The sequence below is a fragment of the Dama dama genome, chromosome 16 (assembly GCF_033118175.1).
Source record: "Dama dama isolate Ldn47 chromosome 16, ASM3311817v1, whole genome shotgun sequence".
In the NCBI taxonomy this organism is placed as follows: Eukaryota; Metazoa; Chordata; class Mammalia; order Artiodactyla; family Cervidae; genus Dama; species Dama dama.
This window is the reverse complement of record NC_083696.1, coordinates 6,094,581-6,111,057: the sequence shown is the minus strand read 5'-3', so window position 1 is coordinate 6,111,057 and position 16,477 is coordinate 6,094,581. Positions and strand designations below refer to the sequence as shown.

At 46.8% G+C, this 16,477-nt stretch overlaps 1 protein-coding gene across 3 annotated transcripts in view; it reads right to left on the bottom strand.

Annotated features, from left to right (window-relative positions):
- Positions 1–16,477, bottom strand: part of ASTN2 (astrotactin 2) — a 988,998-nt gene that overhangs the window by 833,245 nt on the left and 139,276 nt on the right. For all 3 annotated transcript variants that reach the window (XM_061163301.1, XM_061163302.1, XM_061163303.1), the window contains exon 2: positions 12,062–12,249. In XM_061163301.1, coding sequence (XP_061019284.1) covers positions 12,062–12,249 — 188 coding nt within the window. The remainder of the gene's footprint in view (positions 1–12,061; positions 12,250–16,477) is intronic.

Sequence of the window (16,477 nt, the reverse complement as noted above, 5' to 3'; positions counted from 1 at the left end):
CATCGTAATTATCTGGGTCGTGAGGATCTTTTTTTGTACAGTTCTTCTGTGTATTCTTGCCACCTCTTCTTAATATCTTCTGCTTCTTTCAGGTCCATACCATTTCTGTCCTTTATCGAGCCCCTCTTTGCCTGAAATGTTCCCTTGGTATCTCTAATTTTCTTGAAGAGATCTCTAGTCTTTCCCGTTTTGTTGTTTTCCTCTATTTCTTTGCATTGATCGCTGAGGAAGGCTTTCTTATGACTCCTGGCTATTCTTTGGAACTCTGCATTCAAATGGAATATCTTTCTGTTTTTCCTTTGCTTTTCGCTTCTCTTCTTTTCACAGCTATTTGTAAGGCCTCCTCAGATGGCCATTTTGCTTTTTTGCATTTCTTTTCCATTGGGGTGGTCTTAATCCCTGTCTCCTGTACAGTGTCACAAACCTCCATCCATAGTTCATCAGGCACTCTATCAGATCTAGTCCCTTAAATCTATTTCTCACTTCCACTGTATAGTCATAAGGGATTTGATTTAGGTCACACCTGAATGGTCTAGTGGTTTTTCCTACTTTCTTCAATTTAAGTCTGAATTTGGCAAAAGGAGCTCATGATCTGAACCACAGTCAGCTCCCAGTCTTGTTTTTGTTGACTGTATAGAGCTTCTCCAACTTTGGCTGCGAAGAATATAATCAATCTGATTTTGGTGTTGACCATCTGGTGATGTCCATGTGTAGAGTCTTCTCTTGTGTTGTTGGAAGAGGGTGTTTGCTATGACCAGTGTGTTCTCTTGGCAAAACTCTATTAGCCTTTGCCCTGCTTCATTCCATACTCCAAGGCCAAATTTGCCTGTCACTCCAGGTGTTTCCTGAATACTTACTTTTGAATTCCAGTCCCCTATAATGAAAAGGACACCTTTTTTGGGTGTTAGTTCTAAAAGTTCTTGTAGGTCTTCATAGAACCGTTCAACTTCAGCTTCTTCAGAGTTACTGGTTGGGGCATAGCCTTGGATTACCATGATATTGAATGGTTTGCCTTGTCCATGAATCAAGGCAAATTGGAAGTGGTCAAACAGATGGCAAGAGTGAACGTTGACATTCTAGGAATCAGCAAACTAAGATGGACTGGAATGGGTGAATTTAACTCAGATGACCGTTGTATCTACTACTGTGGGCAGGAATCCCTTAGAAGAAATGGAGTAGCCATCATGGTCAACAAAAGAGTCCGAACTGCAGTACTTGGATGCAATCTCAAAAATGACAAAAGAATCAAAGAAATTCAGCAATATGTCTAAGGTCAGACAGCAATACAGGAACGATTTGAATCCACACCTGTCTGTCTCCAAACACATATTGCTTGCTTCCAGCAGATCAAGCTGCCTTCTGAAGATGGGGAGAGGGAGGAATTAAGTGAAGAGAGAGGTATAAGGTCCAGTGAACCAAAAGCTAAGCCGACCTTGATTTTTACCGCAGATGGACTCAAGGTGTGTGGGGAGGGAACATAGTGGGAACATAGTGCCCCATTTGTGCACACACTCCATTCATTCATTCCCTGGCATTAGGACACACCAAAAGCAAGACCCAGTTTTCCCCACAGCCATTCTTTCCCATTAGGAAGCTTGCACAAGCCTTTTTAACATACGAAAGCCAAAAGCCCCAGACTTGCTCTTGTTTTGTTTTTTGGCTGTGCTGGGTCGTCACTGTGGCACTGAGCCTTCTCTTGCTGTGCATGCGATCTCTAGTTGCGGCGTTGGGCTTAGTGGCCCCAAGGCATGTGGGATCCTAGTTCCTGAACCAGGGATTAAACCCACATCCCCTTGTTGAATGGTGAATCTTCACCACTGGGCCACCAGGGAAGTCCCTAGCCTCAGGTTCTTGAAGGAAATGGAGACAAGAGGCTGGAGGAAAAAGCAAGTGGCAAGTAGTCACGGACGGGACACTCTCCTGGAGTTTTTCTGCCAGCCCATCTGGCCTCTCCCCACGTTACCTCTCTAAAGTATCTGGATCTTCCCCGCCCCTCACGTCCAGGACAAGGCTCTGCAACTCCACCCTGCTTCACTCCTGCTGCCTCTTCTGAGAGCTGCTGGCCCAGGAGCCCCGCTCAGACCCTCCCCGTCTCTGCTGGGTGTTGCTCCTCAGCCTCCTCCTCACTCTGAGTGCCCCTCGTTCACCCCTTCAGTCCACCCTCCATGGCTCTTTCTGGGGACTGGATTCTGTTTGGTCCAGCTCACTCTCCTATTTCTCCTTCCCTGTTTACCTCTCTCTGCCGTTCCCTCCTTCCCCACCTCTGCTTTCACTGCTAAGTCCTTTTCTGTCTGTTCTTGCCAATTTCCCTTTCTTTTTCTACATCTCCCTCATTGCCCTTGGCTCCCTTTTTCTGTCTCATTTCTCTCCACTGCTGGTAGCTTCTATACACCTGGCACACAGTAGTCACTCAATAAATACTGGTGAATGTCTGGGTTGTGTTTTTTTGTTTTGTTTTTTGAGGGTATCTCTCCTCCACCTCTGTCTCACATTGTGCAGATCTTTTCTCTTATGCATATTCTCATCCTGCATTTATTTTTTGGCTCCAGGCCCCCCTTTTGAGACAAATCTCAGGGATGCCACATCAACCCTCTTCATCTGGGCTTGACTGTCGGCTCAGACAAATGGAGTTAGGATGCATGGAGAATGTCCATTTTCTGGCCTCATTTTTCTCCATCTGTAAAATGAAGGTTGGGGTATCTTCCATTGCTGTTTGCAGTTGTTCACACGCCCATTCTCCATATAGGTCTGCACACCCCTGCCACTGGCCTTGGGCCTGGCCACAGGATGTGCTCTGGCCAATGAATGTGAGGACACATATCTAAGCCTTTGTTTCAAGAGCCAGAATAGATGTCTGCCTGCTCTCTCCTTCATTCCCTCTGCCATGAAAACCAAACGACTCAGGCTAGGGCTCCCCTTCAGCCATAGTTGCAGAAAGAGAAGAAGAAAGATCTAAGCCACTGTGACTGCAGCTGCTGACACAGACTGTGCCTGAGAAATAGGGCACTGTTTGGTCAGTACTGAGATTCAGAACGATTTATTCATAGAAAAAGTAAGCAAATGCTGACATCTCAAGAACTGGATGCCACAAGGTCTAAGGTGTTTTCAGCTCCAATACGCCAACCAAACTGTATAGTATTATAGCTTTGAGGAAAAACCTAGCCAAGTGCTTTCATGTGCCTGATCTCAGTTCAATGTGACAATTTTAACTTTATTTCCATTTTGCAAATGTCCAAACAAGAAGTCCAGAGGTGAAGGTTTATCCAAATCTCTACAGCTGGTATGAGGCACAGTCTAAACTTGAAACCAGATGTACTGACAACACCCTCTGCTCACACTACTTCCCTGCTCTGCATCCCTACACGTTGTGGGAGTCAAACCATATTTCCTTTAGGTTTGGAAAGTGAAGTCGCTCAATCGTGTCCGACTCTTTGTGACCCCATGGACTGTAGCCTACCAGGCTTCTCCATCCATGGGATTTTCCAGGCAAGAATACTAGAGTGGGTTACCATTTCCTTCTCTAGGAGATCTTCCCGACCCAGGGATTGAACCCAGGTCTCCCTCATTGTAGACAGACGCTTTACCATTTCAGTCACCAGAAGCCATGCCTTATTCTCCTAACCTTCCCAAAAGCCTAGCCAGAGATCCTGCAGGGTTTTGGTGAGTATTTGTTGTTGAGGCAAGTTATGGCCAAGTTTTTAAGTCCATGTGATTCACATTTTTAAAAAACAACCAAAAAAAAAAAAAAAAGGATTTGTGATTTTTAAAATTTCAAGAAAAATGTTTTCTGGGGAAAAATGTGATTCACGAGGCATGGTACACATATAAAAATGTACTTGAGATGTTGGTACTTCCAAACTTCATCTTGTCTTGGCAACATATAGAAGCTTGAGGATCTCAACTTACGGTTGGGGTAATAAGGCTGAGAAGACAATGGTACCTGCACAAGGTCACGGAGTGTGTGAGCAACAGCCAAGCCCCAGGCCAGGGTTCTTTGTGCTACGTGTATCACATGGTCTTCCTACTACTAGATTTTTGCTGCCATCTTTTAAAAAATATTCTGCTTAGTCAAGATGTTTCCCCTTCTATGCTGCCTGCTCTCTGGAAGGCTTTGCATTGTCCCATGCTGGTTGACCTGTGTACCCTTCATTAATACACGTAAGTGAAAGTTGCTCAGTCACGTCCAACTCTTTGCAAGCCCATGGCCTACAGAGTCCATGGAACTCTCTAGGCCAGAATACTGGAGTGGGTTGCCATGCCATCCCTCAGGGGAACTTCCCAACCCAGGGATCGAACCCAGGTCTCCCGCATTGCAGGCGGACTCTTTACCAGCTGAGCTGCCAAGTAAATAACAGAGAAATAATACTTATTGTTATTCATTGAATTGTGCCTGCTACCCCACCCCCCAAAAAAAAACATGTTGGACTCTAAATCCCCAGTACCTCAGAACGTGACTTTATATGGATATTGGATATTTACATACATAACCAAGTTATGATGATGTCATTAGGTGGGCCTCAATCCAATATAACCTGTATCCTTATAAAAAGGAGAAAATTTGCTTAATTATGTTGAATTGGTTCATAAGGCTTTTCAAGCCTACTATATGCTTCTACTCCTCTGCATATTCAGTCTACTAATTTTTGAGAATTTGATACTGAAATTCCAACTAAAAAGATCTTAATTTATCTACTTAAATAATTGTAATATACAGTGGAACTATATGTAACTTTGTTCTGTATTTTTCAAGTCTCTTAGAAATATGTTATCATAATTTCATAATTTAAAAAATTTAAAAAAGGGAAAGAAAAGAAACTCTGGACATGGAGACAGATTTCTACCATGGAGAATACCATGAAGAATAGAGTCACCCTGCCACCAGCCCAGGCGCCTTGACCAAAAGTTAGGGGAGAGGTCTGGAGCAGATCCACATCATGGTCTGCCCACATCTTGATCTCAGAACTCTATCCTCCAAGACAGTGAGGCAACACATTTCAGCTGTTTAAGTCACTCAGGTTATGACACGTGGTGATAGCAGCCATAGGAAATACAGGCTTATAACCAGCAGAGTCTATACACGGATGACAACCTGACTACATGTCAGGCTCTGGAACAGGTGCTATACGTGCATCATCTCAGCTGATCCTCACGCAGCATCCTTGGGCAGGTACTTCCATCCTCACCCCACTGTCAATGACTAAACGGAAGCAGCAGAGAGAAAGAGCATGCCCAAGTCCCAAGGCCAGTAAGTCAGCTACAGTCCTTGGGGCCCCAGGTCTACAGTCCTTGCAGGGCAGTTACATTCTTTACACCTACATTTTCTCAAAAGTATAGCAGGAGTAATGACACCTATTGAATTAGGATTGTCATAGGATTAAATGAGTTAATCTGGCAATGACTATAACACTGAAGTGATGTGAAAGGCACTCAGTCGTGTCCAACTCTTTGTGACCCCATGGGCTATACAGTCCGTTGAATTCTCTAGGCCAGGATACTGGAGTGGGTAGCCTATCCCTTCTCCAGCAGATCACCCTGACCCAGAAATCGAACTGGGGTCTCCTGCATTGCAAGCAGATTCTTTACCAACTGAGCTATCAGGGAAGTCTGACTTTAACACTAACCAAGCATTATAAAAGTGCTTATTAGCATTATGATAAGATCCTTCGCTGTTTTATTTTCTCATAAATTTTCTAGCTAGTTATTGTTTCTCTTAACATATGATCCCCAAAAGTAAACACCATATTTCAAGTCTCACTTAGAACCTTCTAAACTTAGTTGTTCAGAAAACTAGTTTTTCAGGAATACAACTTAAAGTGTAGGATCCACTTTTAACATTCCAATTGCAGAGTTGGCTTGTTCTGAGCCTGTGGTTGATTTTGTTAAAGCCTTTTTTCTTTTTTTCATTTTTCTAGCAGATAGGATTTTCATTGTTGGGTTTAGTGGGTAAGGAAAGCATTGCATGATTGAATGAGTAAATCAATGGACTAAGAAATGCATCGTACGCTGTGAGTGAATAAAGGCAACAGTTGGGGAAATGATCAAAAGCCATTTTTTCACAGAAAGCTTTAAAAAGTATGATCCCCATAGCACACAGATCCTTTAAACAAAGCTACTGATTGAGAATGGTAATAATTTCTTAGATTTATGTGGCAGTTTATAATCCTCAAAGTATTTTCCTATGGTTATTATTACATAGAATCATAGATCTTCTAAGTTTGAAGGAACTACAATAGTCTTCTAATTTAATCATTATTTCTCTCAAAATCCTGACAGACAAGGCTTTGAGCCTTTGCTTGCATACCCCCAGAGTCAAGGAACTCACTACCTATGACTCAGTCCCCTCCATTGCTGGAGAACTCAAACGCGTTGAAAGGTTGGTCCTCTGTAACCACCCCCCACCCCCATCAGTGCCCACCAGTACAAATCTGCGGTATTTTCTGTGGGCCAGTCCCTTTGAAAGAAACATGTCCTCAAATGTCTTCTCTTTTCACACATCAGATCAAACATTTCCTTCATCCCTTTGCTCAAAACATTTTGGCAACAATACGCATCACTGTGGTCCCCACAGCTGACACTTTAATATGAGCTATCACTTTGTGAGCACTGACTGAATCTCGGGCCCTGAACCATGCAGAATCAGGCCAAGGGCAAAGACCCTTATTGATCTGTGCAGACGAGTCAGGATTCCAGCACTGGTGCTCACTGGTGAGATGAACTTCAGCAAGTTACAAAAACCTCACTGACTCCAGGTTCCTCATCTGTAAATGAGGGACAAGAGCAGTGCCTATCTTATAGAAAGTGAAAGCGAAAGTCGCTCAGTTGTGTCCGACTCTTTGCGACCCCAGGGACTGTACAGTCCATGGAATTCTCCAGGCCAGAATAGTGGAGTGGGTAGCCTTTCCCTTCTCCAGGGGATCTTCCCAACCCAGGGAGCGAACCCAGGTGTCCCTCACTGCAGGCGGATTCTTCACCTGCTGAGCCATGAGGGAAGCCCTGTCTTATAGAGGAGCCAGAACAATTCAATGGAACGATGCATGTGTTACTACATTGCACCTGACATCAAACTTTGAAAGTTTGGTCCTTTACAAGCCCTCAGTGAGGGTAGCCATTATTTTTATTATGCAGGACCTTTGCATGTATGACCTTATTCAGTACTTTGAAAAAAAAATCTAAGAATTAGAAAATATTACCCCAGTTTTACAGATGATGAGTTTGACGTGGCCAAGGCCATAAGGAGATAACTGTTTAACCTTGGCGTTGACACCCAAGTCATAACCCCTCTTAACAACACGCTCATAGATTCCAAATAAGGTGGGGATCTATGCATGAATTTGTCCATAATATTTTATCTTTTAATCAGCAACTAATGCAGAGAGAAGAGAGATGATGGTCTACAGATTAAGGGCAGAGGACCCATCTCTACAAATGAAATATTGGCTTTGCCATTTAACCTTGACCAGCTCACACTGGTAACTATCGATAAGTATTAACAGTTCAGGAGCCACATCTATGAAATAAACATAATAACAGTGTCCACCTTAAGATATATTGTGAGGATTAAATTTAATAATGCATGTAAATAAAAATTTGGAACACTACCTGGCATGTTGTAAGTTCTCAATAAATGTCCGGTATTGTGAATATTTCTCTAGATCACATAGCAAGATAGCAGAAAAAACAAGACTAAATCCAACATCTCTTGCCCTCCATTAGAGTATTTTAAACACTGTTGCAACGGTAATAGTAGTAACCACTATCACTGTGTGCCTACGATGTGCCAGATGGATATTGGGTACTATTTATATATGTTTCTTACGCTCTTCTCACTCATCCTGAGAGACTGGTAGGATCAGTTGTTTCATAAAGAAACTGAGGCTCAAAGAGGAGAGGGGAGTCCCCAGAGTAAAACCATCAGGAAGCAGGAAGCAAGAAAGACGGTGTCTTCCAAACCTCCGCTCTGTTCTCTGCATCCATCGTGGCCCCTGCACGACTGGGGAAGGCCTGTGACTGTTCAGGGGAGCTGAAGCTGAAGCCGCCGACTAGATGAACGACCCCCTACTCTCTCCCTCTGCCCAGGCGTTCACCAAGTACCTCCTTATTGCCTGACCCTTGGGATATTAATAGTCAGATGGTGCAACCTTCTGGGATAAAGCAGATGCTCGACAAGCCCGAAAGGGCATGCTGGTTCCACTCCGGCAGGCATGGATTGTCGCAAGGTTCCAGTGACTGAGCTGGAGCCGGTTGCTCCGCATGGGTGGGCAGGATATTTATGCCGAGGTAAGTGGAGGAAAAACACTGACCTGGACCGCCAGGTTTCTCTGAGATGTGACTGGATGGTTTGGTCTTCTCCCAAACCATCTCAGATCTTCACTGGAGATAATGACAGTGCAGAGTTTGACAGAGGGAGAGTCACAGTGTCCTGAGCAGCTCTGTGACATGAGCTTGGAACCTTGGAAAATCTTGGCCCCATGAGACAAGTGCTCGGGCCTGGTGCACTGGGAAGACCCAGAGGAATCGGGTGGAGAGGGAGGTGGGAGGGGGGATCGGGATGGGGAATACGTGTAAATCCATGGCTGATTCATGTCAATGTATGACAAAAACCAACAGAGCTTTCTTATTAGCCAGTGGGAGACCTGGGTTTGATCTCTGGGTAGGAAAGATCCCCTGGAGAAGGAATGGTAACACACTCTAATATTCTTGCCTGGAGAGTTCCATAGACGAGCTTGGTGGGCTACAGTCCATGGGGTCACAAAGAGCCAGACGCGACTAAGTAACTAACTTTCACTTTTCACTTTCAGCCTTAGGCAAGTCAAAGGAACTCACTTAGTCTCAAAACTTTTCATCTGTGAAGTGGGAAGGCCGATCCCAGCCACCATGAATGTCATTTTTAATTATTTATTCACTCGCTCATTCACTCATTTATTTATTAAGCTGTGCTGGGTTTTAATTACAGCCTGCACGTCCCCCATCTTTGTTGAGGCACGTGGTATCTTTATTTCCAGCAGAAATCTTAGCTGGGGCATGAGGAATCTAATGCCGGCCCCCTGCTGGAGGCAGGAAGTCTTAACCACTTGACCACCAGGGAAGTCCCATGAATGCCATTTTAAATGTTCGGGATTTCAAAACTTTTTGATTAAAAAAAATCATTTTTTTAAAATTAAAAAGATTGGGAAGGTGTGAGTGGGAAGAAGCAGACACTGTTTTTTGTTTTTGCTGAATTACCTGTGACCAGAATGGCAAGGACAGAATCTGAGCCACAGAGTCTGAGATGCCTGAGTGAGGAATCCTAGGCTTCTATCCGGATCTCAGTTTAACATCTGTGAAATGAATGGGTATAATATATCAGCTTGCCTCCATAATAAAAGTGTGTGTGCGTGTGCTAAGCTGCTTTAGTTGTGTCCGACTCTTTACGACCCCATGAACTGTAGCCCACCAGGCTATAGTCCATGGGATTCTCCAGGCAAGAATACTGGAGTGGGTTACCATGCCCTCCTCCAGGGGATCTTCCCAACTCAGGGATCGAACCCAAGTCTCTTAGGTCTCCTGCATTAGCAGGCAGGTTCTTTACCGCTAGCACCACACACAAGTACTCTGTTACACAGTATTAGCATAACCCTCATTTTTATAGATGACAAAACATAGTGCAGAAGGGTTAAATACGTTGCCCAACATCACCTGGCATGTTCCCAGAGTGAACTTTACACCCAGGCACTGGAGCTCAGGTATGAATGCAAGTCACCTCCCTCAGACAGAGGGCAGGGGTCTCTGAGGACATCCCCACTCTGAGAGGCTGGGCTGCCATCAACGGATGCCAGGAAGGCCACTGTGTTTCTGGGTCTGACTCTGTCTGTTGAGGGGTAAGGTGAGGATGAGAAAAAATCAAGATATTGGAGTCCTGAAGGGGGAAAGAACTGGTGGAACCACAGGGTGGAAGGCTTAGGCCACCCCCAGCTAGCAGGCAGGGAGGGTCTGGAGGGTACCAACCTCTGCACAGCCTACTCCACCAGCCACATCCTGGATTACAGGGAAATTCAAGAGACATTTTGGGTCTTGGTGAATTCTTTCCAAGCTAAACTCACTGAGCAGGAAAAAAAAAAACAACACAACTGAGAATCACTGACAGTCTTTGGGGAGACGTCTGATTTAGCATCATTAACATTGGGCGTGGAAGCAGAGAAAGTCCATGCAGGACTAGTATGATCATTGATATAATTCTGTCAAATTCCCTGGGTTAGGGGAGGATGTAGGTGAGTAAATGCATACTGAAACAGAAAATGCTTAATAAATGTGAATCCAAACCGAGTCTCACCCCCAGACATTCAAAGAAGACTCACACCCTGTCCAGTCAGTCTTCTTCCCATCAGATGGCACCCCAGGCCGCATGAGGTACTCAGTAAGCACCCCAAGAAGTGCCTACAAACTTGCAACGCAGAGTCAGCATGCAGGCACCCACTTGGCTTGGCGTGTGGCTGCAACACTCGCTAAATATAAAAATGGGAAAAGTCTATCACACTCATTCCATGAATAACACAAAGGCCTTGATTTGTTCCTCCACGTGATGAGCATGCGTTAGGTCCAAATTTAACGTGGCTGTCTGGCTGGGGTATGTGTGTGTTTTTCCAAAAAGAGAAAACTTCCAAGCACTTACTCGGCCCTAATGAGACTTCTCAGGCACAGTAAGGGTTGAAGAGGGACCCGGAGCGCAGAGACCAAAAGGCCAGGTCTGCCCCATTGCAGGCTCTTGGTAAGTACTACTGACAACTGAATGAAAGACAGAAGGGAAGGGCTGGCTCATGGCCCCATTCTGCTGAATGACCTTAGGCCAATCACTGCACCTCTCTGAGCCCTACCTTCCTTACACGTAGGTTGGAAATAACATTTCCTACACTTGTGCATCTGTGCTAAAGGTAAAAAGGAGAAAATAATGTACGAGTGGCTTGAGGAGTGAGAAGCACCAGACAGATGTCAGTTGTCGCTATTATCTGATCTTTCCTGGAGCCAATTAGACCCTGTAACATTCTTCACTTTGATTCTTTTTTTCAATTTACTGTACAAGGCCATTAATTACAGCTTTTCAAATCCATCATTAATGTGAGTCTACATATATCGCAGACTTACCATTCCAGTGATTTCTGCCCTAGCATCCTTCTTCTGCTAGGGCAGAAGTTCCAGATCCTGGGGCCTCAGAGTTCCAGATCCTGGGGCCAACAGAGGTGGGAGGCCACTTCACTTCTCTGTGTCCATAACTTCATCTCTAACATGGAGGTGGCATGCCTGACTTCTTGGGGAGAATGCAATGAAATAATGCCCATGAATGTGCCCAGTGCAGAGCTTGACACATGGTCAACAAATCCTTGCATTGAAAAAAGGAGTGCAGAGAAGAGTTCAGTTTTTATAGCCAGACACGCCACACTTGGGTTCAAATACCCAAGAGCAGCTCATCTCTTCCTAGCTATGTGACTTTGGGTAAGTTTCTCTGCTCTCTGACTCAGTACTCACAAATGTGAGTGAGGGCAATGGGGCCGGGCGGGGCCGGGGGGGATGGTGTGTAATAGCCCTGGCTATGCAGAGTTCAGCTCCGGGGGCCACCATGCACGGTCTACACTGAAGAGGGTGTTTTGAGGGTTAAAACACATAAAGGGTGCTTGGGAAAGGGCAGCCCCACTCCAATTTTGTTTGCTCAGTCTCTTGGAAAGGCCAGTTGCGCTGGAGCACTGAACCTCAGCCCTCAGCCAAGCAGGCCGAGCACGTGACAGATGTTAAACAGCTATTCCCAGAGATGTTGGCCAAAAGGCCAAGGAGTTGGAGACCCTTTATTTTCTCCTCTGAAGCACAATTAGCTTGTCACAGCTGACAGATGATGGACGAGTATACATCAGTCCAAGTGACACCGCGGAATCCATCTGACCTTCTGTTTATCATTCTGACCTCCCGTACTCAGCCAGATCCTTCCCTCCACCTGTTGGCAATGCCTTGCCTCCTGCCATGGGCTCCCCACCTTGCCCTCCCATCACCCACCCCCCACTCCCTGAAGCCCCCTCCTGAGTGCCCACTCACTCACCATCACAGAAATGTGGAGGATATGCATCTGCTCCTCTACGATCTCCGAGGGCTCCTGGAGGGTGGGGGCGGTGGCCTGGGCCAGCTGCCCGGAGCTGCTCATGGACACGTGGAAGTACAGGGTGCCGTTCTCCAGCCACTGCTGCCGCCAGTGGACCAGCGAGATGTCCGCAGCTGTGCCCGACATCTCTGCAAGACAAGAGCCAAGGCGCTGGGTGAGCGGCGGGCCGGGCCTCGGCACGCCGGGCAGAAGAGGAGCCACACACATTTGGGAGCTCCAAAGACATCTACTCTGTGCCGGATGCCTTTCCCAGCATCAAATCTATAAGCCAGAGTCACTCTGCTTTGCACCTGAAACTATCACAATATGGTTAATTGGCTATACACCAATATAAAGGAAAAAGTTAAAAAAAAAAAAAAATCCATAAGCCAGAAATTGTCACTTCCATTTACAGGCGAGTCAGCTTGAGGCAAGGTTATCCCAGAACAACAGAGTGGCAGAAGCAGGATTTGAACCCAGGTCTACCTGGCGCCCTTCCGATAGCACCATGCGTGATAGGGGAACTCATTCCACTCCAAAGGTGGAGACAAGCTAAGCAGGAGGTGAAGAAGGTGCGCATGTCCTTCTGAGACCATGGAACTAAAAGCAGGTGAAGGAAGGACCTTTGAATGGGAAGAGGGGGAGCTCAGAGTGTGAACTCTTTAGAAGCTCAGCTAGAAATGCTCATGGCAGAAATGCAGAACCGCAGAGCTGGGAAGGCCCAAAAGAACATCTGGCCCAGCTGAGGGGCTCAGGATCATCCTCTATGGGAAAGGTGCTTGGCAAGTGGATTGTTCTGAGCCATTTCTCCTGCTGCAGTCAGAGCAGCTCCATTCCCCTCCTCATGGTGTACAGATAGTACTCTCAAGCAAGGAAGTCCTGGCACAAAGGTTTCCATGGCTGAAAAATACTTGAAAACCTACTTCCCCACTTCAGGGATCTCCTATAACCAACGGGAAGTTAGGACTTTCTAGTCAATTGTAAGGTCACCTAACTTGAACTTCCTAACTCTTGCCTCTATGCTGTTTTTCCCTCTGAAGATGCTCTAAAAATAAGAAATATCACTTTAGCAGTACTTCCATTCAATGCAATTGTACCAACATAGCTTCTTGTTAAGAAGGGCGAGGACATATGGTACCAAAAGTGTTCTTTCATTGGAATCTACAATCCTTTCACCGTGCTGTCTACTAAAGGGAGATGTCCCTGAAAATATTTTGAAGGACAAGGCCAACCAGCATGTCCTGTGAATAGAGGGGAAGGGTGATGGGGTTCTTGGAGAATTACCAGATCTTTCTTCAAATCAGTTACTGTAGGAAACATAAGCAATCAATCCATCCATAGATGAGTAGCCTTAATAGTGTATGAGGCTTGGACCTCTGGACCAAGCTATGGAGCAGGCCTAGAGACAGTATTCCTCTAGTCCCCCAAGGCTTCCTGTTCACACACACACATGTGAGCTTGAGGAGGGCTGCTGAGGAAGATGTGTTAGACCTTCTTATCTAGCCAGCTCTCCCCAGGCCCACGGCAGCCCCCATCGTGTCTGGTCACACTGAGCTAAAAGCAGTCACCTTGAAGCAATGAGACGATGATATCTCTTCACCAAATGCTACTGATTTATTCCTGTATCGTCCACCTCCCCCCTATAGACTCTAACTCCTTCAGGTTCACAATCAAAAGTCAGGGGAAGAGCGTCTGCCACTTAATAAGTGCTATAAAAAGTTAGCTATTAATATTTATTATCATTATTATTATTAATAGGGACAGGATCTAATTCACCCTTCAGCTGCTCATAGAAAAAAAAAATACTTGAGACATTCTTGATTGCCTGCTTTCTCTCCCACCACTCATCCAGCCCATCAGGAAATCTTTCAAAAGGCACCTGAAACGCAACACTTCTCAGCTCCTCTACTGCACCACCCGAGCCAAGACACCCTCCTTTCTTGCCTGGCTTACTGCAAGGGCTTCTTTTCTCTAAAAAAAAAAAAAAAAAGTTTGTTCATTTATATATTTATTTTTGGCTGCACTGGGGCCATGCTGGGCTTTCTCCAATGGCGGCGAGCAGGGTTCACGCTCACTTTGCGGGGCTCGGGTTCCCTACTGAAGCGGCTTCTCTTGCTGCAGGGCGTGGGCTCTAGACACACGTGCTTCAGTAGCTGTAGCAAAAGGACGTAGCTGCCCCACGGCACGTGGGATCTTCCCGGACCAAGGATCGAACCGGTGTCCCCTCTGCATTGGCACGCAGATGCTCGACCACTGGACCACGGGGAAGTCCTGCAAGGGACTCTTGACTTGACTCTCTTCTTCCACCCTGGGCCTGCCTATTCTCAACCAGGAGCCAGAGGAATCCTGCCACAGCCTGAGTCAGCACTCGTCCGCTCTAAACCAACAGCCTCCCATCTCATCCCAAAGCAAGGGCAAAGTGGCCAATACAGAGTGAGTTACTCATCCAAGGGAAAACCTGCCTGGGGTTCCCCTGCTGCGCACAGAGTGGAGCAGGCCTGGAGACAGTCCCGGGAGTGCCTCCTGACTGAGAACCGAAGGACCCCAGAGCTCGCCGTGCGGCCCCGGGGAGCAGACTGGCGGCACAGCGCCTGGTCTAGGAGGCAGGTCTCTCCCCAGCACCTCCTCTCCCCGCCGCCAGCCTCCGCACCCGCAAACTTGGCAGCAGCTCCTCTGGCAGCCGGCCAGCTGGGCCAGGGCAACGTGAAGACACGATGGTGAATGGCCTTGTTCGGTGCCTTGCTCATTTTTCTCTCAGTGCATCAGAGCCAGAACCAGATGTCCGGGGAACCCAGGGACCTGGGTTTGCCTCTGGAAATTGTTGCCTCTCATTAAGCAGCTCAAGAAAGAGGATCTGCGTGCCGCTGGCGGGGCGGGCACTGACTGTGCTCAGAGCCTCCGAAATGGCTTGGGCAGAGAGCCCCGGGGGCAGCCGCATCGGGCGAGCCGGGTTCAGAAGGAGACAGCGGCGGGCGGGCGGCGGGGAGGCTTGCTGAAATCTGCGCCTCTGACTTCTGGGGCTCGTCCCGCCCGTGCCTGAAAGCCCATCACTGAAGCAGCTTGCCATCCCCGTGTTCAGATTAGGACACGGCGGGTCACACGGGCTTAGGCACTGGTTGAAGGTCACTGGCGAACTGGTACCCGGCTGGATGAGTGGACTGCCAGTCCACATCAGTGTCTACTGTGCCAGCTGCCCTTAGAGCACCTTCCTTTTCCTTGACTGAATTAGCCCAAGGACCAAAACTAGATTGAGCTCTTTGCTTGGCGATGAGTGCACAGTCAGCAGACAGCAAACGCTAAATGATAATAACAGTGTGTGAAACACAGTAAATATTGGATCACAGAGAATGGCTCCGGCCGTATGCTATTACACAGAAGAAGAAAAAGAACTGCTGTTGGGTGGGGACAAGGGGCAGGAAACCTCAGAGGGAAAACTGCCTTAGCAGAAGCAGAAGGCCTCAGTCATTTGTTCTCGAGTTCATTTATTCACATGTCTCTTTGTTTAGTCATTCGACACACCTCACCGAGGACCTACTCGATGGCAGGTGGGTTAGGAGCTTAGAATCCGGAGTGAAATGAGGCATAGGTTTGCCTTCAGGAAACTCACAGTCCTTTTAACAGCAGGAATTCTAACGCGGCCCTATATCTCTGTCCACGCATGTGCACATTCTCCTTTTAATGCGACCTGGGAAACCGTGCGGTATCCTGTCCCAGCTCCTACATCACTCCCTCAGCATGTTCGCCAGCCCTGCAGGACTTCCGGCTGCTCCTCTTGCCGTAGTGCATACGCACTTTCTGTCAAGTCTTTGGGAACTCTCCACCCAAACCTCGGAAGCTGCCTTCTTCCCAGTCTTTGTCTCTCAGTCCAGTTAGCACCTAGGCAGAGAGGCCATGCTGCTCTCCCCGTGGACAATACAGACCGTGGGATTCTCCAGGCCAGAATGCTGCAGTGGGTAGCCATTCCCTTCACCAGGGGATCTTCCCAACCCAGGGATTGAATCCACATCTCCTGCACTGCAGGTGGATTCTTTACCAGCTGAGCTATCAGGGAAGCCCCTTACCTAAAGCACTCCTCTTCAAAACTACAATTTGAAAACGTCCATGCACCCCTCTGTTCATAGCAGCACTATTCACAAAAGCCAACACACAGAAGCAACATAAATGTGCATTGATAGATGAACGGATAAAGAAGATGTGGGGTATATAGACACAACGGAATATTACTCAGCCATTCAAAGAAGAGAATAATGCCATGTGCAAAACTATGGATAAGCCAAGACATCATACAAAATCAGATCGACTATATTCTTTCCAGCCAAAGATGGAGAAGCTCCATAGAGTCAGCAAAAACAAGACCGGGAGCTGACTGTGGCTCAG